The sequence below is a fragment of the Aplidium turbinatum genome, chromosome 15, assembly GCF_918807975.1.
Source record: "Aplidium turbinatum chromosome 15, kaAplTurb1.1, whole genome shotgun sequence".
Taxonomy (NCBI): Eukaryota; Metazoa; Chordata; class Ascidiacea; order Aplousobranchia; family Polyclinidae; genus Aplidium; species Aplidium turbinatum.
This window is the reverse complement of record NC_137486.1, coordinates 12,557,206-12,582,274: the sequence shown is the minus strand read 5'-3', so window position 1 is coordinate 12,582,274 and position 25,069 is coordinate 12,557,206. Positions and strand designations below refer to the sequence as shown.

General features: G+C 38.0%; 3 protein-coding genes across 3 annotated transcripts; 2 read left to right on the top strand and 1 right to left on the bottom strand.

Moving 5' to 3' along the window:
• Positions 1-123: 123 nt before the first annotated feature.
• Positions 124-2,948, top strand: LOC145784100 (pre-mRNA-processing factor 19-like). Its single transcript, XM_082595851.1, has one exon. The coding sequence runs from the start codon at positions 169-171 to the stop codon at positions 1,672-1,674; it is 1,506 nt and encodes a 501-aa protein (XP_082451977.1). The 5' UTR covers positions 124-168; the 3' UTR covers positions 1,675-2,948.
• Positions 2,946-9,411, top strand: LOC145784101 (uncharacterized). The gene is made up of 10 exons (XM_082595854.1): positions 2,946-3,079; positions 4,242-4,328; positions 4,554-4,627; positions 4,876-5,019; positions 6,541-6,758; positions 7,062-7,230; positions 7,514-7,568; positions 7,692-7,755; positions 8,169-8,283; positions 9,152-9,411. The coding sequence occupies exons 1-10, from the start codon at positions 2,980-2,982 to the stop codon at positions 9,281-9,283; spliced, it is 1,158 nt and encodes a 385-aa protein (XP_082451980.1). The 5' UTR covers positions 2,946-2,979; the 3' UTR covers positions 9,284-9,411.
• A 281-nt stretch (positions 9,412-9,692) lies between these two features.
• LOC145784102 (BRISC and BRCA1-A complex member 1-like) lies at positions 9,693-14,438 on the bottom strand. Its single transcript, XM_082595855.1, has 5 exons — positions 13,998-14,438; positions 12,320-12,505; positions 11,163-11,420; positions 10,600-10,686; positions 9,693-10,442 (listed from the first exon to the last, which is right to left on the bottom strand). The coding sequence occupies exons 1-5, from the start codon at positions 14,358-14,360 to the stop codon at positions 10,263-10,265; spliced, it is 1,074 nt and encodes a 357-aa protein (XP_082451981.1). The 5' UTR covers positions 14,361-14,438; the 3' UTR covers positions 9,693-10,262.
• Between the last annotated feature and the right edge of the window lie 10,631 nt (positions 14,439-25,069).

Below are 25,069 nucleotides of genomic sequence, written 5' to 3'. Positions count from 1 at the left end.
AGGATCTAGAAGTTAGCATTGTCCAAAGTTATATTTTTTTTATTAGACATTGTGTTGTGTCAAAGTTGTACAATATTTTTTGTATGTACATCGTAATTCTCAATTTTTGCTTGCAGGGTGTTTATTTATCAGTTAAAACCTAGTAATCTTATAAGATCTTTTACAACAATGTCTCTTGTTTGTTCTCTATCTGGAGAAGTACCAGATTCACCATGCATTTCACCTGTGTCTGGTTGTGTTTTTGAGAAAAGATTGTTGGAAAAATATGTGCAGGCCAATGGTGTCGATCCTACCAATAACGAGCCACTTTCCATGGAAACTGTTATTGACATTCGAGCCAATCCCATTGTGAGACCTAAGCCACCCTCTGCCACAAGTATACCGGCCATATTGAAATCCCTTCAAGATGAATGGGACGCTTGCATGTTGACAACGTTCACTCTTCGTCAGCAACTGCATACCACAAGGCAAGAATTGTCTCATGCTCTTTATCAGCATGATGCAGCTTGTCGTGTCATTGCAAGGTTGACAAAGGAAGCAACTGCAGCCAGAGAAGCTTTGGCAACATTGAAGCCACAATCAACTTTGCACCAACAAGCTGCTCCTGTTCCTCAGCAGATACAAGTAGATAAAGAAGACGATGGTGAGCCGATCGGTTTAACGGAAGATGTGATACAGAAATTGCAAGACAAAGCAAGTGTTTTAACTACAGAAAGAAAGAAGCGTGGAAAGCGTATGCCTGAAGACTTGATTGGATCTGATGATATTCGCAATTATAGACCAGTTGCATCCCACACTGGTCTTCATTCTGCATCAATTCCTGGAATTCTATGTCTTGATTTGTGCGCATCAAATACAGATAGAGTAATAACAGGAGGTGCTGATAAAACAGCTGTGGTTTTTGATAAGGAGTCTGAACAAGTGATTAGTACCCTGAAGGGGCATACCAAGAAAATCACTCATGTGCTTTATCATCCTACAGAAGATATCGCTTTCACTTGCTCTCCTGATTCTACAGTGAGAGTGTGGTCTGTACAAAATGGTCACTGCTCAACTGTCATTCGTACTCATAAAGAAGCTGTCACTGGTATTAGTTTACATGCCCTCGGCGATTACTTGCTTTCGTGCAGTGAAGATCAGCACTGGGCATTTAGTGATATTCGCACTGGCCGTACTTTGTGTCGTGTGACTGATGATGCCATCGGAAGTGCCCTTACATGCGCACAGTTTCACCCTGATGGTTTAATTTTTGGCACTGGAACTGTTGACAGCCAAATTAAGATTTGGGATTTGAAGGAGCGTACAAATGTAGCAAACTTCCCAGGTCACTCTGGTCCTATCACGGATATCGCTTTCTCTGAGAACGGCTACTACCTGGCCACAGCTGCTGATGACTCATCTGTTAAACTTTGGGATTTGCGAAAATTAAAGAACTTCAAAACTCTGTCAATGGATGACCGATATGATGTGAAATCTCTCACTTTTGACCAATCAGGAACATATTTGGCAGTCGCAGGAACAGATGTCCGTGTATACTTGTGCAAGCAATGGCAAGAACTCAAAGCGTTTACTGAGCATTCTGCAGTTGCTACTGGTGTTCGGTTTGGAAAGAATGCCCGATTTCTTGCATCAGCAGGGATGGACAGATCACTCAAGTTTTATGGAATAATGTGAACTTGATTTCTACGCATTGTTGTGAAATTGAAGAAAACATTTTAAAAGCAGAAATTAACAATCTTTTGTGTCTTTTTCACTTCAAGTTAAAACTGAAAGCAAAACTTGCTTCAAGGTAGATTAGTCAATGCCTCACTTGGTATAGCACTAATAATTTATGAAAACAATTTTGTATCATGGTCATTGTTTTGGTAAAATTGTTATTTAAGACAGTGCGGCGCAAAGCTTTTTGGTTTGATTCTTTTCTTCGCATGTTAAAAATTCATCACACTGGATTACATAATTGTTGAATCAATGTAATTTGATAAACGTAACAAGACCCAACACTGCACATATTGCTCCTCTGATATAGATAATATGCTATGGAATGTCACTCTTTTGGTCAGTACTGGTATTGTACAAAATTTACTGCATTGTAGATTGTTCAACATGTCTTATATTTGGAAACCTTCCCATTGCTTATCCATAAAAAGTGATGTTTCTTATACTGCCCAGTGCTGCTTTTCAAAATGACTGCCTTTTTGAAAATGTCTTAATACTCGTAATAAAAGTCATTTCCTACATGATTGTATAATATCATACCATCAGTAAGAATATTTGTGCATTCAATTTGTTTTACTTTGCAAAGACTGTATTTTGAAACACCAAAATTAATCAACTTTTTAGGGTCTGCTACTATTCGGTGAGTTCCTAACCTCTAACCCCTAACCCTAAAACGGCAATAATAATTAAGCTACGGTACCCGATAATTTAAAAATAAAATAAAATCATCGAATAGGGATCGGACTCACTGAATCGGACTCACCGAAACGAGCCATTCCGAGCTTTTTAAAAGGTTTTAGATGTTTGATTTTCAACATTACAGTATTCTGTATTAAGAACTGTCTTTTGACATAAATCAGCACATTGATTATATTGTTGATGAATGATAACTTTGTACTTTATGGTTAGTAATTATGATGTACAAATTGATTTTTCTGTCACAGCAATCATTTGTCTAACAATGCAGTCTGCATGTTTTCTGCTGAATGTTTATGTCAGTTTTAAACCATTTCAATTTTCTATATTGGAAAGCAGCTGGTTGCAGTCATCATAAATTGATTTCACTTGACGATAAATCATACAAGTTTTTGGTTTAGTCATATTCTGACTTTCGGTAAGCAAAAGTGCATTCATTGTGTGACTAGCTGGAGTGGAATGTACCGTAAACACCTTTGATTTTATTTGCAATGTGATATGTGTACATATTGTAAACAATTAAAACTGCCTTTAGATAGCAAGTAGTTTAAATCTGTACTGCTAATCATGGAATCCTTGGAATTTTCTGAAGATGAAATTAAAAGACAACTGGCAGCTCTGGGTTACTTTAATGTTGGTGAAGAGAGAATGAAACAATTTCGAAAAGGTAAGATTTCAAAGTTCACACTTGGCTTTTTTTTCAGTCACACATTGTGTTTATGCAATATGCATGGCTTGGCTTTATACTTATTTCTTGAGAAACACTGCTCTGTTTCAAAGAAGAGCTTGTGTTTAAGAATCACTTTAGACCTGCAATGTTATCTAGCCTTTTTTTTTTAAATTACATCCTGGACTCATGTCTGGTAGTAAAAATTGTGGTACAAATGGATGGGTAGTCAAGAAAGGAAATCTTCATCTCTTTTAAGTATATACAGTCAACCCCGCTTAATCGGACCACATCGGGACCAAGGTAAATTGGTCCGATTAAGCGGGTGGTCCCATTAAACGGGGAGAACGAATTTCGTTATTTTTTTCATCGTTTTTGAAAATAGTTTAAGCATTTTACAATTGCGGCTATAAACACAACCAAAACACCATCAACAATCAAAACAAAATACAATCTCGGCTAACTTCCTCTCTGACGTTCCTGAAGGCTGGTTTTTGATTTTGTTAAGAATCTCTATTTTTTCTTTAAGTGTTCGATCTACGCGAGTTATTGCTGCCATTTTTATTCAAGCACTAAAAGCATTCATTCATTCTTCTGTACAGTACAGTATTCGGTGCTGCATCACAATTACTGCAATTCTGATTAGATGACAATAATTGACCTTATGACGTGACAACAAGCGTTTGTTTATCTGTAGCCTACTTCACTTTAAAATGGCTTAGCGAGAACGTAGCACGTTGCCAATCAACAACTCTTGACGCGTCACCTCGCAGAAAAATGTACAAAAAGTAAAAAACGTTAACCATAAAGGCCTATTTTAGGGCGGAGGGTGGTCCGTTTAAGCGGGGAAAATTGTACAGAAAAATGGATTTGGATTCGGGACCAGTGCAAAATGGTCCAAATAAGCGGGTGGTCCTATTAAACGTGGGCCGATTAAGCGGGGTTGACTGTATTTGATTAACTCTTTTAATTCAATCAAAAGTAACTTTCTAAGACATAATCATGTGCTGACGATACTCAGAGTCATTAAACTGATAACTTTTTGAACATTGATCAAATGCTGTTACATTCGTTTATAGCCATTCACGTCACGTGACTAAAATTCTGGTCATTATAGACTTAGGCAGCAAACCATACTGATTGCTGACACTACTTTTACTAGATTTGCACAAACTGATTGAACATGATCGATCAACAAGCGGAAGTTCTTCGTGGTTCACTGGTGTTTCTTCTCCAAGCTCAAATTCTGGTAACTAAATTTACTTGTTTCTTCGGTGATGGCATAAAGAGAACTTTAAATATGCTCTAACTTCAAAATTAAAGTAAAACGATATCCAAAGCGTAACATATCAGAGTGTTCTCTGTGGCATGCTACTATTTGCATCAACAAATTGAGACAGTTCTTTCTATTTGTCTCTGACTAGTAATACGTTATTTTTGTTCAGTGAACTTCACAGAGCTCTGTTCATTTCAGATTATAGTGAAACGTCTGACAAGATAAACCACTCCCGGCAACCCGGGTTGTCTCGTTTCCAACCCCACAGAAAGGTAATTTTGAACACATCGATAATTCGACAACCATAAAATATATCAATGCATTCACATCTATGTCGTATATTGGGCCAATATAGACTAACCGTTGCTGTTTAATTGAAAAGATTATCATGATGCAAAACAGCTTTGAAAGTCATTTTCACTTGCATCACTTATTCCCGTGCTTATGTTGAGAATGTTATTAGGCTTGTTGATCCTACCTTAACATACAGTTACCATAACAACTGGTCGAATGTTTCTAGTGCTCACCACGGCAAGAGTTCGCTGAGTCACGTGGTTTTGTTCAAACCGACTCATCCAGCATGGCACAACCTGAAGTGAATAATTTTGGATTTCGAAGTGACGTTGAATCATTTCCAGATGCTTTCAAATCAGCCACCACTGAGGTTAGTACACAATTACACAGTCATGTTGTGTACTGCACACACTGAATCATTGTACACCAACGCAGTGACGTAGCTGGAAAGACAATTTTAGGTGGGTAAAAGCAACTGTTGGGGGGGCAAATGTCATTCAACATGAACTACAATGGTACTAAAACGTTGTAATCAGGGTTGTCGGTATTTTACCCGACCCAAAAAAAACACTTAAAAAAACCAAAAAAAAACATAAAAAAACCCAGAGCATCATATTTGTCCAGTTTTTAATAGAAAATTAAAAAAATGAACAAAAACACTACAAGGCACATAAAACAAACTTTAAATTAGGACTTAAGGATGTGATTGTGAAGTAAATTTCCAAAAATAAACTGAAAACGCAGTGGATATTGTACAGTGCACAAAAATCAAGTAATGCCACTTTGTGTATACTACACTAAAACTCATTTATATATAATGCAAGAAGGCCTTAAGGCTTATAGTTAAACTGGTGAAAGTACTACTCTATTGTAGTCTATATATATGATGTGAAATGCAATTTAGGAGACTATTTACCAATTACAGATTCTGGATTCTAACGCATGGCTGTTTCAGAGCATTTGCCTAAATGGCCATTGGCCACGCAATTGCTCATCCATTAGTCATTACTATATATATAAATGATAAAAAATATTTAAACATGATGGCATAAATGCTCCTTGCCTTCAAATCTAAAGCAAATGATGCAATAATGTGATTTCTACCACGGTAGCATCAACTTGGTATAGAAATCAGTGGATGATGCAACATCCAACTTGATCTTGAAATTATTGGATGATGCAACATTCAAGCAACAACAGCCCTAGTGCATTATTTTATTGAGTTATGCAAGCATGTACTGTGAGTGAAAGGCACTTCATTCGTAAAAAGTAGTTTTGAGGTGAAATAAGCATGAATCTACCTTTTTTTGCATCTTTTTTAAAAAAACCCAATAAAACCCAAAAAAACGTTTTTTTTTTGAAAAAACCTGGGCGGGTTGGTCTTTTTTAAAAAAACCCGGGTTTTTCTCAACCCTGGTTGTAATAGTATTAAAACATTTTTTGGAGGGGAGAGATTGTCCCCCATGGTTGCATCCGTGCGCGAACGGGCATAAGTGTAGCACTTGCGGTTACGTTTTCATGCTCATTTTACACGATCTTTGATTTTCATGCAAACTTCACACATTGAACATTTATTTGTAGCCGTAGTATAACGAAGTTTCACAACTTTTGATCGAATAACCTCAAGTCACTTTTGAATTTGGATTTATTGCAATGACCGATCTTTGTTCATTTTCTTGGGGTACTTGCGAGTTTTTGCATCTTATCCGATGTTATTTAGCCATTTTAAAGGGAGCATGGCGTCATATTTTGTGACGCCTTTAAGGCGCTCACTTGCAGAGAAAGTAGCATGCTAATGTTTCAACTCTTAAAGCGCTAAGTGCACTTGCTGAAAACATGACTGTATAAGTATATATGGCTGTATTGTGGATTAAACTCTTATGTATTTCAGCCAAGCCGTAACATTGGGAAGGCCATGTCTCCTCAAAGCTACCAACGTGTTAGTGAACTACCACTGTGGGAAAAGAAGACCGACTTTGAACACTCTATAGTTAGCGGCAATGAAAACTCATCTGCATTGGAAGACGAATCGGACAGTGAAAGCATTACATCCACTACGACGGGCTCTCATCTTCCAAGCAAGGTCGTGAGAAGAAGAAAAGTTCTCCGGTAAGAGTTCTAGTGCAAGAATAAGTACTGTACGTGTTTTTTGTTTTACATTGTGCCTTCGAATCATTTGTTAGACTGGAACGCACCTTTGGCTATAAACTTGGTATTATCTTACAGCATTCACCGGCATGATCGTGCTAACGAAACTGTTAACATTTGATGCCCTGCATACACGCACCTCTTGCTTTTATAATGTAATTGTAATCGCATCCATGTTTTTTTCTATCAAAGATTAAGTCACAAGAAAGCGCTCAATAAAATGGTTTCCTATGCAATTTGTGAACATATTTTGCTTCATGCTAGAAAACAAAGTGATGGGACACCCCGTGTCTACGACGAATCGCTCGTGGAAGATTCCAGCAGAGGGTTATATCGAATTCATGATGTTTCCGTTGATGATTCTGACTCTCGCCTTGCAAGAGCTACACAGAGGCAGCAGTTGCCACCGAGGCCGCACTCTACTCGACCAACGGTAGAATGTCTCGTAGTTCTAAACTTATTAATTTAGGAGCAAAACGTTGGAATGTTTAGTGAATGTATAAAAAATGGTGTAAAAAGGATAGAGCCCATTAAAGCAGAAAGTAAATAAGTAATTAAGAATGTTTGCAAACCATTTCCGAAACTAAACTGCTTTTATGATCATATTCTACATGAGTTCAGTTTATACAGGTAGTTTTTTTTATAGTTTTGCTTTTTTACTTGGTAAAGAAGACAAGAAAGTATGTTTGTTTGTCTCATGTAGTTTTATGTTTCAGTGGAGAAAAGACCCCAACTTTGAGACGTTTGCGAATTCTGACCAACCTCCGTCATGTAAGAATGATTATTTTATCCCTGTTCAGCTAATCATTTGCAGACGTTAAATCAATGTGATTGATTTTTTGGCACATACAAGACACTGTGACTTGTTTGCAAACTGAACGTGATTGCTTTCAGACATTCGACCTAACACAAGCAATCCACACACCCGCAATCTTAAGAAGACCGACCCTGTGAATAGGTATGTTAAAATTGGTGCTTTGATCAGCCAGTTTTAAAGACAAGTCCAGTTGTCCTTTGTTTTAACTTAAGTCGTTAAAGACAAATGTTTCAAAATAAAAATCCTCTGTGATGGCTAAACCTATACAAGACGGGAAGCAGATTAATCGCCATGCTGATAGTCTCCCCGTGGTAAGCGATCGTCTGTTTATGCTCGGTTTGAAAGGTCGCCAATGAAACACAAAATGCTATGTTAGAGACTGTTCAAATAACGTTTGTCGTCACTGCCGACCTGTGTCACAATTCTGACAACACCCTCTCATACAGAAACATGGACTTGGGCAATGGAGTAGGATATGAATTTATAAAAGTTCTATCTTCAATGAAACATCTTGTTGGTGTGCTGCAGTAGTCAATATTTTTATCTTTTCCAAGGCATCGTCAGTACCAGGATTTCTGGAACAATGTAAAGGCTCCCGGAGAGAAGACACACAAGTCCCTGAGGTGGGAAGTCAAAGCACAAATGATGTACAAGGAAGAGCTAGCCCCGGTAAGCTCCCATTGGACATGTCGAAAGATTTTTTTCCCTCAATTATTCTTTTATTCACTAGTTTTCACCTTAAGTTCCATAAATGTATCACTGTTTTTGTACGATATGAGCCATAAACTTAAAAACAGGACAGCCATATTGCGAGGTTCAAAGAATGCTAGGTAATAGGTGTACATCATAGAACTGTCATACAATAGATCTAAAAATTGGTGTGTAAAAATAGTAAGTTTCTAAAGTAAAATGGTAATTAAAACCAAGCCTTGTAGAAATTGTGCAGTGACACTGAATTAAAGTTGCTTGCACACATAGTTGTACGAGCCATGGGGAGCAGCCGCCCCCCTGTTGTCAAAAAAACGTCTTGTATTCGGGCAAAAATGTACAAATATTTGGGCAAAATATGTTGCATGAAAAGCTATAAACTGCCTCCTTGGTCCTTTTATGAAACTGTTCAAATCAATATATTAATTTGGGCCCCAACAAAATATGAAATTACCTGACAAACCCATCTGTGGAACTGTCCAAATCAACTTGTTAATTTGGGCACCAAAAATTTGAAATTACCTAAATCTGATTAATTCATCTATGAAACTGTTGAAATCATTAATTTGGGCACCAACAAAATACGATTTTACCAGAATTTGTTTCATCCTTTTATGAATCTATCCAAATCAGCATGTTCATTTAGACACTCATTTCATCAAGCTCATACAGATAGCTCTTTCGATATGTAGATTTGGGAAAACCTTTGATCTGCCTCCCAAAAATTTTTATTCCCATACGGCTATGCTTGCACATTAAAGATTTTCTTGACAATGGTAAAGGTAACTTCTTGCCTGTGTGTGATGACACAATTTTATTCTCTGTTCAGAAGCCACCGCGCGTCTACGTCCCCAATAGCTACGTAGTGCCTACGAGCAAGAAGAGATCGGCTCTCCGCTGGGAAGTGCGTCATGCGCTTGAGAACGGCCTACCGATTCCTTCAGCTTTTGACGTATATTGATGTCTTTATTGTGATGGATTGGATTCTGCGTTGAGACCATGTTGGCATTCCAGATCTCATATTTTTATTTTGTTCAAATGCGTAAACTCAATTTTGGTTTGAAATATATTTTAGATACGTAGTTTTCATATTTGTGTGGTCACTTTACAGTTTTGCAAGACAATATGTGTCTTGTTCAACTACGCGCTTCAGTAACTGTTGGCACGTGCGCAGAAAACACTGATTACTCGAAACATCACGGAGGTTATTCAAATAGCTTAGCATTTCGTGATACAGGCTGTGAATAAAAGCAAGGAAATTATTTCACATGGTATTTGATTAACTCCTGGTCGAGAAAGCCACCCCAAGATGTAAAACTAGCCCCTTAAAATCACTGAGTAGACTTAAAATCACCAGCAGGACGTGTCAATAAGTGTGCGAAATTCATTTTAATGACTTCTTTCGGGTTTCAACAAACCAATAAGTATAATTTTCTTTTTACTCACTGGTGTTTGAAACTAGGAAACACAACAACTTTGTTAAATTTAACAGATAATTTCACTATTGAGTAGAATATAATTGATCTCTTGGAAATATTCCAGCTAGCAAATCAGTCCATTGTTACAAACGTTGAATCAATGTTGGACTGATTTGCTCGCCCATGTAATAACGTCACTGCGTCAGCATCGAAGCATGCCTGTAAACCTGAAGAAACTATGTACAGCATAGTATAACAGACAAAAAAGATAAACAATTTTGTAATCAAACAAAGACTAAAACACAGGTGCGCAGAAACCCCACTTTGCTCATTGTCGCATGGTGCGCACATCGAACAATCTTGAGTGATTGTGACGAAAAAGAACGAATGTTTTCAGTGCACAATCTAAACTTGTGCAGCACTTCGATAGGAAGGAAATCACCCAGCGCTCCTCCGGCTGGGCTTCCACAACCCGCGGGAGCATGCGTGCAAAAAACAAAACACTGATGAAATGCATTGACATCACTCGAGTGCGGCAGATATATCCAAGTTTGTGTTGCTGAGTTGCCGCTGTCTTTGCAGCGGATGACCGGTAAGCTTGGCAAGCGCATTGTACAAACCGGACATGCTCCCATCAATCCCAACCTCTAACACGTAAGAAGATCCATTGGCATCAAGCTCGCACAACCGTGAAAATATATCCTATAAAAGTAAAATTGTGTTTATATGCTTGGAAATCAGCGATCGCCTCCCCTAAAGACAGAAAAGTACAGTAAGTTTATTCACGGTAAATTTGCAAGTTTGAATTATTGTACTGTAGAGCTACTGATCATTGCGTTATGGTGAAATCCATACTCACAGTTACGTCATTGTTTTCATCCGGCTCTTGGTGAATATAAATGCAATCCACAAAAAAGTAGGGGTTCTGTGACAATTTGCTGTAACTCTGCAACAAGTTTTACTTGTAAATCGTATAATTTTTCCTACAGGTACGTTTCAAGCAATGCAATTTAAAACCGGCAGAGTGCAGATCATATAAAAAAAAAGGTAGTGTTACAGATTCTGGAGTTAAGGCATTATCTGTGCCATAGCCTTTAGAGTTAGCTCTAAGTGCCGTGTCTGTATTCACTAATTAACAACAAAAATTATTACTTTGGTTGATTAACATCATCATATTTCTCTCTTGTCTTAAAAGCAATGTGCCATTAATCGCGACCATATTTTCCCTACTTTTAATGATTTTTGTAATATTTTAATTTTCTTACTACTTTATTTTTGTAAGAGGATTCTGTCTGAGTTGATTTGAACAGTTACTTAATGAAATTTTTACTGTACGTCCGCAGCTTGAAGATATCGATCCATTGTTTGTACAGTAACAACATAAACAACAATTTTAAACTAAAATACGAGTTTCGCACAAACCTCTTGGCCTTTAAGAAAGTTTATTGTACCGTTGGATCTTCCATAAATAAGAATGACACGAACAACGTAAGGTGGCACGAGAGAGGGTTGCCTCGGGGATGGCAGTTCAACGTGCTTGTCAATCGCGTTGAATAGGCAGGAAAGGTCAAAGCTCTTTTCTTCGGCCACATTGGCTGGTTCCGTTGTTGACTGCGAGTTATTTGCAATGTCTTGCAGCATGAAGAGAACATCGTCCCCTTGCTGGTTGAAGTCTGTGATCTGCAGCGTACCGGTAGTAGTAGTAAGCCAGTTTTAATCCGGTGATGTCCCCTTTACCGAGGGTGGCCGGATCTACCTCCTGTATGTCTTATTTATGTTATCTGTAAAAGGATATTATAAATTGGGCCAACACAGAAATGATTTATAACTGTTTCTACTACTGTACAAAGCTTCAAGTACGGTATGCTCTGGTAAGCTTTTTGTACAAATAAACATCCCAAAAATCAACAAATGAGAAAAGAAGTAGAGAAACTTTGCCAAAATCACATTGGCTAGTTACATATACAATAGAATCCGCTTAACTCGACTCCTGATTCTGAACGAGAATGAACAAAAACCGTCGTTCAACAGTCTCGTAAGTTTTCCACTCAAACTAAATTTAAGTTTACAAACGTCTGCTATCTAAGCAAGAAAGAACGAATTTGGAAAGAGCTTTAAATGCAGCCATAAGAAGAATATACAGTACACTGTAAAAAACAAACCGTAACTCAAAAGTTACCGCACCGAACACCGCGGTAAAACCGCACCTGATTATCTTGTGCAACACCTTAAATATCACATCTGAAAGGCAGTCAAAGACTGCTTAAAACAAAAGATAAAGAAACGTCGCAAACCAATCGGTACCTTGGAAGAACAGAGCGACATTCACTCAGGCACTACAATCATCAATTATATTATGCGAAATTCATTGGACGAGAGCGTCAAATGGTGTCAAGTTATTATATTCAGAGAGCAAACCAGGCTGGGTATGTCCAAAGGCATTTATATATGTGTTTTGCCAGGAACATGAAAAAAGTGTTGAGATAGGCAAAACGTCGAGTTAGCCAATGTCGATTTAGGTAGATTCTACAGTAGTAGCCTGAATAGTATCAAGAACAAATATAAATTAGCATAGTTACCAGTTGCGCATCGTCTCCAAGCATAAACAAAGAGAATTCATGCTTTTTGTTGATGAATGACTTTGTCATAATAAACTGTTTAATTGCTCCTGTTACAACGTGAAAGACATTAGTTTGCTTGATGGAATGAACGGTTTGCTTGAATCGATTTTGAAACATTGCAGATGAATGGTCAACGCAAAATATCTGTAATACAAGCAGGAAGTATCTCTTGTTGCACATCTTTGTTTTCACAATACTTTTAGAATACACATTATAGTAGTTACTGGTACACAGAATAATATCTTTTTACACAATACTTTTATGATAACAAATACATATATATATGATATAGTGCCTGTGTGGAAAGGAGAGTTCTTCCTGGGTGTCAGCACACGGCTGAGTACTCACTAGTGTCTGTTACGATAGATAATCTCCTGGCATTAATAACATGCATAATTATGTTTTCAAAATGGAAATGGAGTGACATTCATTTTGTGATACGGTACACATTCTTTAGAGAAGTAATAAATTATAAGCTGCTATGCTTTACTTTGGCAGTATATCTGATTGTCTGGGTGTGGACAAAAAAGAGTGCAAAGCATAAACTCTAGTTACAAAGTCTATTGGTCCAGCAATGCCAGCACATACCATAGGCGTAGCCAGGGGGGAAAAAGGGGCCATGGCCCCCCAAATTTTCAAAGTTTGTTGAAAATATAATAAAATTTGTAGAAATTTATAACGTTTTCCAAGACATCTGGCTATTAACACCCCCAAGGACTTGTTTTAGACACACAGTAAGATACCAATAAATTTTGAAAATCGTAAATCGCGCAAAATTTACTTGATTTACGTTTCTTTTAACTAATTTGTGGAAGCAATTTCAGAATGGCTTACTCTGTTGGGTTTTTGTGTAGCTGAGTTTTTGGTGTTCTCTAATTTTAGCCACAGATTTTGCCCGTTTCTGTGTAAGAGCTACCTTTAAAAAGTTAATAGGTGTTTATCTGCTAATATATTTCATACAAATATTACCCTAAAAGTGTTTCCAGAAAACGCTATAATCCATCATTTAATTGTAATTTTTCAAAAATTTTCCGGGGGAGCATGCCCCTGGACCCCCCTAGAATACGCGTGCCTTCGGCATGCTCTAACCCCAACCAGTTTTATTGCTTCCCTTGCTCAAGCCACCAGGATACGCCACTGCACATCAGGTGGCGATGTCTTAAATCAAACACTTTGTCGTTCTCTTCAATTTATCAAATATTTGCCCCCCCTCCAATTTTTTTCCTGGCTACGCCACTGGCACATTCACTACTAAATTTTTCTCAAATTGAGACTAAAAATTATAGCAAATAATTTTTTTTGGAAATTGATAAATATATGAATTGAAAATCCTGAAAACAATGAAAACGTTTGATTTATTTGATTCAGAAATTTTTATACAAAAAATGACAACAGCTTCAAATAAAATAATGCTAAACATTGACTGCCAAAAATAGACAGGTAAAAAAATTACTAAATCTTGATATATTTTTTCTTGAATCTTTTCTGGAGTCACACCACATAGGTGACATCCTTTATAACCCTCTGCTTAAAATGGCAGACAAAAAGTAAACAATACAACACACATTTTAAACAATACACTAGAACTCGATGGTTATAACTCTGATTTGTACAAAAAAAGCCTTAAAATACATACAACTTTTTCTTGACAATTCACTTTTGGAAGTGCATGTGATTCCTTGTTAGTAGATGATGACAGTCGTTGCAGTACCACCCTTGCTTTGGGTGGTACACTTTCTTTAAACTCTTCTTTGTCTCCATCTTTTTCTCGGTCAATTTCCTGACCAAGTGTTTTTGGTTGAATGATCTCATTTCCACTGAGTTCAGATGAATTTGAAGAACTTTCAGCAAGAGCATTATTTTCTTTGTCATGTTCTGTTGGCTTTTTGACTGATGCAGAACTTGCTCCAACATCTTCAAGTTTTGCACTTTCAGGAGGAAAATCAATTTCTTTCTTTTGATCATCATCACAATCATGTTCACATGGTTGCCGTTCCATGTTTAATAATACCAACAGTGAATGTGTACCCAGTGAATGTAATGGTATTATCTTTACTATACCTTATAAAAAAAATTTAACTCTACAACACAGTGTGATATTAAAAATTTAACATAGAAAAACAGAAATTTCAGGACTTTAACCTTGTAGGCTAAGTGCCTTCTTACATGATCACGTAAAGCTATCACCACTGATGACAATTAGTCAGGTAACCTAATTTTACAGGTCTTGGAGTTTACCATAGGTTCTTACGCCTAAGGATTCCGCAGTCGATAAGATGATGGACTGTTGGTTAAGGCAAAGTGTCAAAACAAAACCTTGTGAAGTATGGCAGTCTTTAATACAAGGCTGTGGCTATATTTACACTATATAGTGTAATAATTGCCTCAATAGTGTTGCCAGATAAGGAATTTTGCCCTAATTTGAGAACAGTTTAAAGTTGTTTAACACAAAAACTTGTATTTTGGAATTTTTTTTTAGTCCTGGGCAAAGAGCAAAACCCTAATCAATCCTATTCCTAACTCTAACCCTTACCTTAACCCTTCTTAACTTTAATCCTAACTCTGGCAACACCTGATTGTAACCATGGCATTAAGTGTAGAAAAATAGCCACTTCCTTAATACAAACCTCAACAATACATCGTGCAACTTTGAATTAGATTCAAGGCAAACTTGTTTGCGTTTGATGGCAGTCTAAACTGCAAACGTAAGCTGCTTGTCTTGAGTTGTAAGTAGTTGATAAACACAGTCTGACTATATTTTATGTAATTTTGTACTACCTTTTTGCCACTGGCAAATACAACAAATAAAACATTGATTGATTGATTGGCAACATGCAAAATGTCAACTAAATTTTGGTAAATAATATGAGATGTTCTACTGGTGCAAATTAAGCTTAACTATCAAAAGATGCATATTATACAGTGACAATCTGCTTTTATTCTGACGTTTCGTCAATCAGACACGACTGACTTTTTCAGGGGGCTAGACCAGGTAGTGACTACCTGTCTAGCATGGCAAAACACAGGACATATTGCTGAAAACAACTAAACATGCAAAATGAAAATTCAACTTTTGGAAAAAAACTTATCGCGAGCAAAGTTTAAAATAAGTTAGAAAAAAAGGGGAGAATTAATTGTCAACGATCAACAAGAAACTTAAATAACAACAAGATAGGAGAGTGAACGGCATGAGTCATGAATCGAGTTTAGTACGCACTAACCGTCAACCGGGGTGACTTTGTTCACCGGGGTGACTTTGATCTGGATGGGAAGACTTTGATCAGACACTGTTTTAGGTTTCAGACCCCATCCTTGGAATTTGAGCAAAGTCCAGTTACTCAAATTGGTGATTACAAAGCTAAAACAGTGTCTGATCAAAGTCATCCCATCCAGATCAAAGTCACCCCGGTGAACAAAGTCACCCGGGTTACTGCACAGTTTTACAATCAGCATGAAACCAATTTAAAAAACGTCAAATAAGCACTAACAATAGTTTTTTGTAGATAGCAGGAAAAGAGATGCCATCAGTGCGATTTATTACATGAAGCTTTTGATTGATGAACCAACTTTCAGACAACATTCGCTTTTTAAAATCACTTTCAACTTTTAGAATTTTAGAATTTTGATAGTTGGGCTGAAACTCATAAAACAACCTGGCAACACTGGAACAAGTAAAATTTTTTTAATTTTATGAAAGATAAGACCAAAGCTGGTTCATTGAATCTTTATCCTCGGACTGGAAAGCTTCTTGAAGAGCTTAATCCTGGCAGTTTCGCATACATGTAGAGGCTTTGAGTCACTGACGCAAGCCCGGTAATCGAGACTGACGAAGTGAAGTTTTCGATTGTTAAAGTGTTGCTGCCGAGGAATTATTCCATCCATTATGTGCCGCTGAACGGAGAGCAGTCTTTAACCTGCGTTGTTCAAGTGCACACCCTGAGAGTCAAACCAGCACCGTTTGATCTTGAAGCTTCTTCGTTCATGAAGTCATGCGCTAACCAACTGAGCTATCTGGGCAGATTTTCGGCTAAATCTTACAGGCTTATTTAGTTGTTTACAGTAGCCTAGTTGTTTAGCTTCTTTAGTTGTTAACTGAAATATTTAAAAATATAATTTATCAACGCGAGGTCCTTTCGTTCAGTGGCCCGTGCAGTAGGCTATAGCGGTATTCCGGCGGGGTAGTTAGGCCCATGGCCTACGGCCCTGCGGTATATTTATTTTTTCTGAAAATAGACAACTTATTTGTAATACCGTAGCCTACTCTATCAATAAAGTAGGCTACTTTCAGTACAAAATGTTCCACTAAAATGAGCGATTGTATGATCAAAACAACAACCAAAACGTTCAAAAACCGTGCTTTACCACTATGAACTCAGCTCGTGAAGTGCTCTGTTTTCCACGTCACGCTTCATCTGTTGGCTGAGAGAACGGTCTATTTTATAGAGAAAAAATTATCCTCAACTTACGTGATGAATAATGCCATATAATGATAAAATCACGGCTACCATACTCTTGCCACCAAAAAGAGGATAGCCTACGATTTTGATGAAATTGATCCGGAAATTGATAAACGGCTAGCCTACTTGTTGCTCTGCATTGTCTATTTTAGTGCTTCTCAATTATTTTGCTCCCTTATAACTTTAGAAACAACATTTTTGCTCTCTTGACGGGTGAAATCTTAAATATGATCATAGATTTAACAAAGAAAAGCACAAGCTGTAACAACAAAAAGGTTGTGGTTCACAAAAACGAGAGAACAAACAGAGTAAAGAGAGACCAACATAAAGTGGTCTTCTGATTCTCTCGTTTTTGTAATCCACATTAGCTTTTTTCTTACCGGTTACGTTTTTCTTTGCTTAATGTTTAAGATTTTACCCCTTCAACTTATATCATGATGGCAATTTTTAAAACAATAGAAAAATCAGACATCAAGCTCGATTTTTTTTACTTTCAACTCCCTCCCCCGCCCTCCCCCTGTGTAGGCTACGCTGCTGCGTTCAATAGCCTAAATGGCTACCCTTAGCCTAGTTAAGTTGATATGCCGGGGTTGAGCGAGCAAATTTGTTTTGTAAAAACTGAAACTGCATGCTTTTTTGCGATTTTAAAGGGAAAGTGTGCAATAAGTGCCCCCCTTGTCCGCCACTGGGAGGTGACAAACAAAACTACAATCAAAATCATACAGCCTCAGCTAATCTTGCAGCTGCCACTTTGTTGCAAACGGAGAAGAGAGTAATAATATTATTGTTTATTTATGTTTATTTATCTTATAAGAATAAATTCATTTCACCCCAATTAGGTGCAAAATAGCGTTGACAAGATAAAAGTGGGTGATAGGCCTAGCTTCCGTCATCTCGATTCGGTCTGCACACTTACTCACAGCCGTTAAGAGGATAATGCGGAGTGCGGACTCTGTATCAATGTAATCCTCGGGCCTCCGAATCAAGATAGCCTACTTTTAAGAAAAACTTTTAAGAAAAACATTAACGGGTGATTGGCCTTGCTAGCTTCAACAGGGCCTTTTTTAATAGCTTACGGTACTGGAAATATGTTTCAGCGTTTCCACGTCTGCACCGCGTTGAGGTGAGATTGTTTTTTGCAGTGTCGCTCTGCAACTACTCGCCTTGTTGGGGGCTTTCGGAAGGACTTAGGATAGCAGGAAGTTGTGTTTTATCAAAATCGGACAACCACTGCTCTAATCAAGTAGTCGCCACGTTTGTGTGCTCCAATGGGTTAACTTGGACGAAGCTCTTGCCTGACTTGAGCCTTGTCTCAGGAAGTTATTTTTTTTTAAAATTATAGTACTTTATTCATTTTACTGCAGCAAAGTGTCATAGTGTCTGATAGTGTGGATTGTTCTTGATGCTACATGTCAAGCCAAGACGTGTCAAGTACAGAACAAATCGCAAATTTGTCTATATAGATTAATCCCAGTATTTTTCTGTAGTGTTTCATAATTTTGGGTACCTCTCATATGTGATCTTACACATCTCCTATATGTGACCTATCTGATTGAAGGTTTTGTGTATGAATCCTGTCTGCTTTTTAACAAATTTTATTACTTCAGAGTTCAGACGTAATTTCCAGAGTTCACAATCATTATTTTTTTTCATATACTGATTTCTCATGATATCATACAGCACCAATTTTGATGTTTTACTTGAATGCAGATCTAACAATGTTACTTGCACTGCAGAAAAAATAAACTGTGTACTACTGAAAGTAAGAAACCATGAGTACAGTTCGGCAGGCCATAGCCCTAAGGAAGGCCGTACGTAGCCTATTTATCTTCAGAGCAGCTTTTCTCACCCGATTAAGTTCACCTCTTCAATTGAGAACATTGTCGATCCATTCTGTTTTTTTGCAGGTTTATCTTTTCCACAACCTTCGATAGTAGCCAAAACCAAACAATCTCCCCTTCTTTACTAATAACCATATTTATGGAGCTTCTTTTCTTTGATGTTCGTCAGCATACCTTTACTTTCCCAGATTCCGATCTTATTTTTCACCCATTTATTCGTGCGTCTGTCAGTCCACTGACCTTAGAACTTGTCTCCATATTTAGATTGTTAAAAATAAATACTATCAACACCACAAAAAGTTGTTCAATGCCAAGCAAAAAAAGCAAAGCAGGGCAAATTATATAAAATTATTTTGGTATGAGTATTTTGTTATCTATCAAATTGCGAAAGGACCAGAATTCTTTCGTATGTGTTGCAATACTTCATAAATTTGTTATGATATTTTGTGATGATAAAATTGTGTAGATCTTTTTTCGATGTTGTATTAGCATAATGATTGCTTAACAGTGACGACATTGCTCGGGTTTTCACAGTATTGCTAAGTGGTTGGGGTAGATTTTAATACTTTGTATCAGGGGTTTACGCGTTTGCGTCTCAAATCGAATAGAAACCCGCTTATGGATGTCGCGCTGATGGGTGATACCTCAATGGCTGCCGTGCTAATCTTTCTATCATCCTATTGGGTCTCGCTGTTGGTACAGGGCCAGAGAAAACTCGTAAAGTGGTCAAAACATCATGTAGCCTAAACGAAGTGATTCAAGTGATTGTTGCGAGACGTTCAAAACGCCATCGGTTCTACACCGCTCCAAAGCACGTAGTCCGGCAGAAGTATGACTGAACCTGGAAATTTTATGCAAAGTTTTTTTTTTTATTGATTTTGGTAGCCTAGAGTCTACTCTTTCAGAATCTGCCGGGTGCACTCCGCGCACCCTTGAGCGTTTTGAGAAATTCAAGATGGCGTCCAAAATGGCTGCCGTTTCAGATAACTCCCTATAACTCAGTTAGTATTTGACCTAGGATGATAATTTTGGTGTCTAACCATATGTTTTGAGGGGCAAAGAATACATTGAAACTATTTATTTGACTGGTTGGGGATTGCATCATGTAGAAATGCAATAATGCCGCCAATAGGGCTGCCATATTACAAATTTCAAACAAAAACAAACAAATTCACTTGTATTTGGTCTAGAATGATAATTTTGGTGCCTATCCATATGTTTAGTTGACAAGGAATCCATTTAAGGGATTAAAACATTTGCATATAAATTATATCACAGCAAAATCCAAAATGGCTGCTGATATATTTGCCAAATACTTACTGTAAATTTCCTTATCTCGAACTCCCACTATGCTACGTAATCACTTTGCTTTCTGACTGATAATCGCGAACTTGCGTCTCAGCAGGCTTGTAAGAAATATCGTAAAATAAGTATAAAGAAATAAGTATAAGAAAAGTAAGTAGAGAAGTAAGAAAGTGTTCTTATAACGAGGTATTACGCTTTAAGCGTTCAGCTGTGAAAGCTGCAACAATGGAGCGATCCTGTCTTGGCATATCTGATGCATCAAACGGTTTGGTACAAGTAGTTGTCGATACTTTTGATGCTGAAATCTCGTCGCAAAATGGAAAACTTTCCACCCACTCGTTAGCTGTTCTGGTTACACATCCTGAATCACTATCTGATGCCGATCGATACCATAGAGAGACAATCCCACGAATTTCAAAGGAGGAGATGTCGGAGGCAATAGAATGTGATGTCACTATACAGAGATACAACGGTTCCAAGAAACCAAAAATGCCAGAGAGTGTTGCTGTTAGAACAGTTCTCTCACTCAAGTTACTTGCGCAACAGGCTACTCTAAAACAAAGAGCGGACGAAACTGACTTCGCCTTCTTTCAGGATGTTCAGAAACAGAATTGTCCCGAGTACAATGGCTACAACACAGCTCTTACACGCAATCAAGGCCAAACAGAACAACCTAAGACGGCATACCTGCCTTTGATTGATCCTGTGCCATCCCACCCAGATACAATAATGACAACAATGGTGGAAGCTCAAAAGGTGACACATAATGCTGACCAAAAGTTTGTGTTATTTACCTGTGACTTACAACTATATAAAGTTGCATTACATGTGAAGTGGGCTTACCCAGAAAGGTTTTCAGATGTCATCCCGCGCTTGGGTGGTATGCACGTTTTGATGAGTTTCATAGACTGCATCGGGGCTCTGATCGGCTGTTGGATCTTGAGGCATGCAAACAAATGTTTCCTATTTCTTTGCCGCTGGTCATGTGCATTATGCAAGGTATAGGATGTGCTACCTAAGGGCAATGGAAGCCCTCCCAGAAGAGATACTAGTCCGGTTCATGAAAGGGGAGCATGTGATGAGGCACCTGCGCGGACTATGGAATGGCCTATGGAGCGATATGTTTATAGAAACTACTTTCTCACATCTGTTTGAATCCTTTCTGCACAGCCTCCTGCACATTCACTGCCGGGGTTCCATGTTGACCAGTTGCAATGTTCACTAGATCCTCTGGATGTTTCTTGGGATCAAGTGGACCCATACATTTTTGAAGCTTCGTCCTTATGGCTTCTCGTTCCTTGTTGTCATTCTTTATCCGTGCCTTCTTTTCTTCCTTATGCCCATTTCCCTGGTCTCCAGAATCTCCAAGCATTTCGCCCAGAGCAGCCTCCACAGTACTACATGTATGAAGACTCAATGCCCAGATCTTGAGCGTATCCGGCTTGAAGGTTATTCCTATGATGCCATTTGGGGCATGGCCATATCTCATGAAAGTAGTTTCTATAAACATATCGCTCCATAGGCCATTCCATAGTCCGCGCAGGTGCCTCATCACATGCTCCCCTTTCATGAACCGGACTAGTATCTCTTCTGGGAGGGCTTCCATTGCCCTTAGGTAGCACATCCTATACCTTGCATAATGCACATGACCAGCGGCAAAGAAATAGGAAACATTTGTTTGCATGCCTCAAGATCCAACAGCCGATCAGAGCCCCGATGCAGTCTATGAAACTCATCAAAAAGTGCATACCACCCAAGCGCGGGATGACATCTGAAAACCTTTCTGGGTAAGCCCACTTCACATGTAATGCAACTTTATATAGTTGTAAGTCACAGGTAAATAACACAAACTTTTGGTCAGCATTATGTGTCACCTTTTGAGCTTCCACCATTGTTGTCATTATTGTGTCTGGGTGGGATGGCACAGGATCAATCAAAGGCAGGTATGCCGTCTTAGGTTGTTCTGTTTGGCCTTGATTGCGTGTAAGAGCTGTGTTGTAGCCATTGTACTCGGGACAATTCTGTTTCTGAACATCCTGAAAGAAGGCGAAGTCAGTTTCGTCCGCTCTTTGTTTTAGAGTAGCCTGTTGCGCAAGTAACTTGAGTGAGAGAACTGTTCTAACAGCAACACTCTCTGGCATTTTTGGTTTCTTGGAACCGTTGTATCTCTGTATAGTGACATCACATTCTATTGCCTCCGACATCTCCTCCTTTGAAATTCGTGGGATTGTCTCTCTATGGTATCGATCGGCATCAGATGGTGATTCAGGATGTGTAACCAGAACAGCTAACGAGTGGGTGGAAAGTTTTCCATTTTACGACGAGATTTCAGCATCAAAAGTATCGACAACTACTTGTACCAAACCGTTTGATGCATCAGATATGCCAAGACAGGATCGCTCCATTGTTGCAGCTTTCACAGCTGAACGCTTAAAGCGTAATACCTCGTTATAAGAACACTTTCTTACTTCTCTACTTACTTTTCTTATACTTATTTCTTTATACTTATTTTACGATATTTCTTACAAGCCTGCTGAGACGCAAGTTCGCGATTATCAGTCAGAAAGCAAAGTGATTACGTAGCATAGTGGGAGTTCGAGATAAGGAAATTTACAGTAAGTATTTGGCAAATATATCAGCAGCCATTTTGGATTTTGCTGTGATATAATTTATATGCAAATGTTTTAATCCCTTAAATGGATTCCTTGTCAACTAAACATATGGATAGGCACCAAAATTATCATTCTAGACCAAATACAAGTGAATTTGTTTGTTTTTGTTTGAAATTTGTAATATGGCAGCCCTATTGGCGGCATTATTGCATTTCTACATGATGCAATCCCCAACCAGTCAAATAAATAGTTTCAATGTATTCTTTGCCCCTCAAAACATATGGTTAGACACCAAAATTATCATCCTAGGTCAAATACTAACTGAGTTATAGGGAGTTATCTGAAACGGCAGCCATTTTGGACGCCATCTTGAATTTCTCAAAACGCTCAAGGGTGCGCGGAGTGCACCCGGCAGATTCTGAAAGAGTAGACTCTAGGCTACCAAAATCAATAAAAAAAAAAACTTTGCATAAAATTTCCAGGTTCAGCCAAAAAATTGGATTTGGCAACCGGACTAACGTGGATGTCTCGGCAAAACACTTAAGGCATAGCAAAATATTGGGAACAGAGAAGATGACTAGGGGAAGGTGGGGCAAGATGGGACGTGGGGCAGGACGGGACACCGTGGATATTTTTAAAAGTATTAGCTTTAGCGTCCTCTACCCATTTAGATGTTAAAGGACACCATGATTCTCGATGACTTGCAAAAAAAAGAGATGTTCAGAGAAAAAACGTGGTCGTGGCAACAAGATAACTGATTAAAGGCTAGTTGCTATAAGAAATCTTATCAAAACTTTTCACATTTTAGCATGATTTCAGAAAAATTTGGAAGATGATACGTGGTCTGGAGATACAGTAATAAAAGTGCTTTTTGGGGTATCTGACTTTTTAGATGTGAGTTGCATATATAATAAACAAACAGAAAATTTCAAAATGTCAGTCATTGGGGCAAAACGGGACAGAGCTGCTTGGGGCAGGATGGGACATCTGTTCTGCTTATAATGGGCATGGCAATTTTGTATGTGATTTTTATGGAAAAAAGTAGTCTGTCATTTTGCCCTGATGTAATTACGTGTTCTGTAAATGCAAGTCATTTTTGAAATTACAAGGTATTACCAGTAGATTTGTGGTTTTACAGGTGATTCCTCATAATATGAACAATACGCGTCCCGTCCTGCCCCAGGTGTGGGGCAAGATGGGACAGATTAATTTTTTTTGTTTTTGTTAATTATAAGGTCATGCGATACTAACTGAGTCTTTGTATCTTGCTGGTTGGTAGTAGTGTGCAATAGAAATAACATGATACCAAAGTTACCGATATTGATAAAAAGGAATTCTGCAAAACATCGATTAAAGTTAAGTGTCCCGTCCTGCCCCACCTTCCCCTACATGTATCTTCGTTGCTTCTAGTTACGTGTTATGTTGCACACATGATTCATAGTGTACTGTCTCTTCTGTTGTCGCAATGGGCGCAAAATAAAACATAATTATCATTATTACAGGTATTGTTAATAATTATCGAATACTAAAGTTCACCAAGTAATTTACTCATGTGGTTCGCTCAACCCATTATGGCTCTGTGGTGACCTATATTGCCAAACTTTCCGTACCGTATGTTGAAAAGTCTCAAACTCCTAGACTCTAGGAGTTTTGCATCAGTAAAATGCAGAAGTTACATTTGTCAGCTTCTAAATCTACCAGATTACAGTAATTCAATTGAATTGGCTTTAAGACACCCCAGTCGACAAAATCTGTCATTTTTACATTGATTTAACGTCTGCAGACGCTGAATCAACGTAAAAATGACCGATTTTGATGTCTGGGACTAGCTTGAACAAAAATTCTACGATGTTTATTTTCGAAAACCACGATACTTGTTCTACATTTGTCAATTGCTTTGTTGATACTGTAATTTTAAACAACTTATTTATCTTTAGTAAACAATCTCAAGCTGCTGTGTTTTTATATCTACAGTTTTTCTGGAAATTCAGCAAGACACTGTTTGAACTGTGGAATTAAATGCCCTAAATCTGTAACTTCCGTTTTATGCAGACAGATGTGATGGAAAAAGAAACTCAAAAGTAATGTTTCATCAAGAAGCATGTGCGTACATCTTTCTATGGCGACGTTTCTATCATTATCAGGTCTTTTATGAAACTTGGAGTGAGGTTGCGACATTTTTAATTATACAGCACCTGATTTCAGATTGTATTTTTTTAAATACTATCTTGATGTACATTATCTGTTAACTTTAAGGTAAGAAAGGGTGATGATTAAATTCATTCGTGCTCCAAAATTTTCTTTGCGTTTTTAGCTCGCAAGCGCATAATTTTGACGTGTTGTGCTTGTGCATAAACAATTTTCATAAAAGTCTGAATGATGTCTAGCATGGCAGAATTCACTTGAGCGATGGTGTCATGTCACATTTCCTGTGGACAACCTGCTTTCATCTATGCATGCGCTTTGCGCTTATCCTTCTTTCGTTGATAGAGT

Bases quoted from the DNA above. Each gene is read 5' to 3' on its own strand.
- LOC145784100 (XM_082595851.1), top strand. From the start codon at position 169: ATGTCTCTTGTTTGTTCTCTATCTGGAGAAGTACCAGATTCACCATGC.
- LOC145784101 (XM_082595854.1), top strand. From the start codon at position 2,980: ATGGAATCCTTGGAATTTTCTGAAGATGAAATTAAAAGACAACTGGCA. The intron at 3,080-4,241 runs GTAAGATTTCAA...TACTTTTACTAG, and splicing joins AATGAAACAATTTCGAAAAG to ATTTGCACAAACTGATTGAA. The intron at 7,756-8,168 runs GTATGTTAAAAT...ATCTTTTCCAAG, and splicing joins AAGACCGACCCTGTGAATAG to GCATCGTCAGTACCAGGATT.
- LOC145784102 (XM_082595855.1), bottom strand. From the start codon at position 14,360: ATGGAACGGCAACCATGTGAACATGATTGTGATGATGATCAAAAGAAA. The intron at 12,506-13,997 runs GTATGTATTTTA...CTTGTATTACAG, and splicing joins TGAATTGTCAAGAAAAAGTT to ATATTTTGCGTTGACCATTC. The intron at 11,421-12,319 runs GTAACTATGCTA...GGTACGCTGCAG, and splicing joins TTGGAGACGATGCGCAACTG to ATCACAGACTTCAACCAGCA.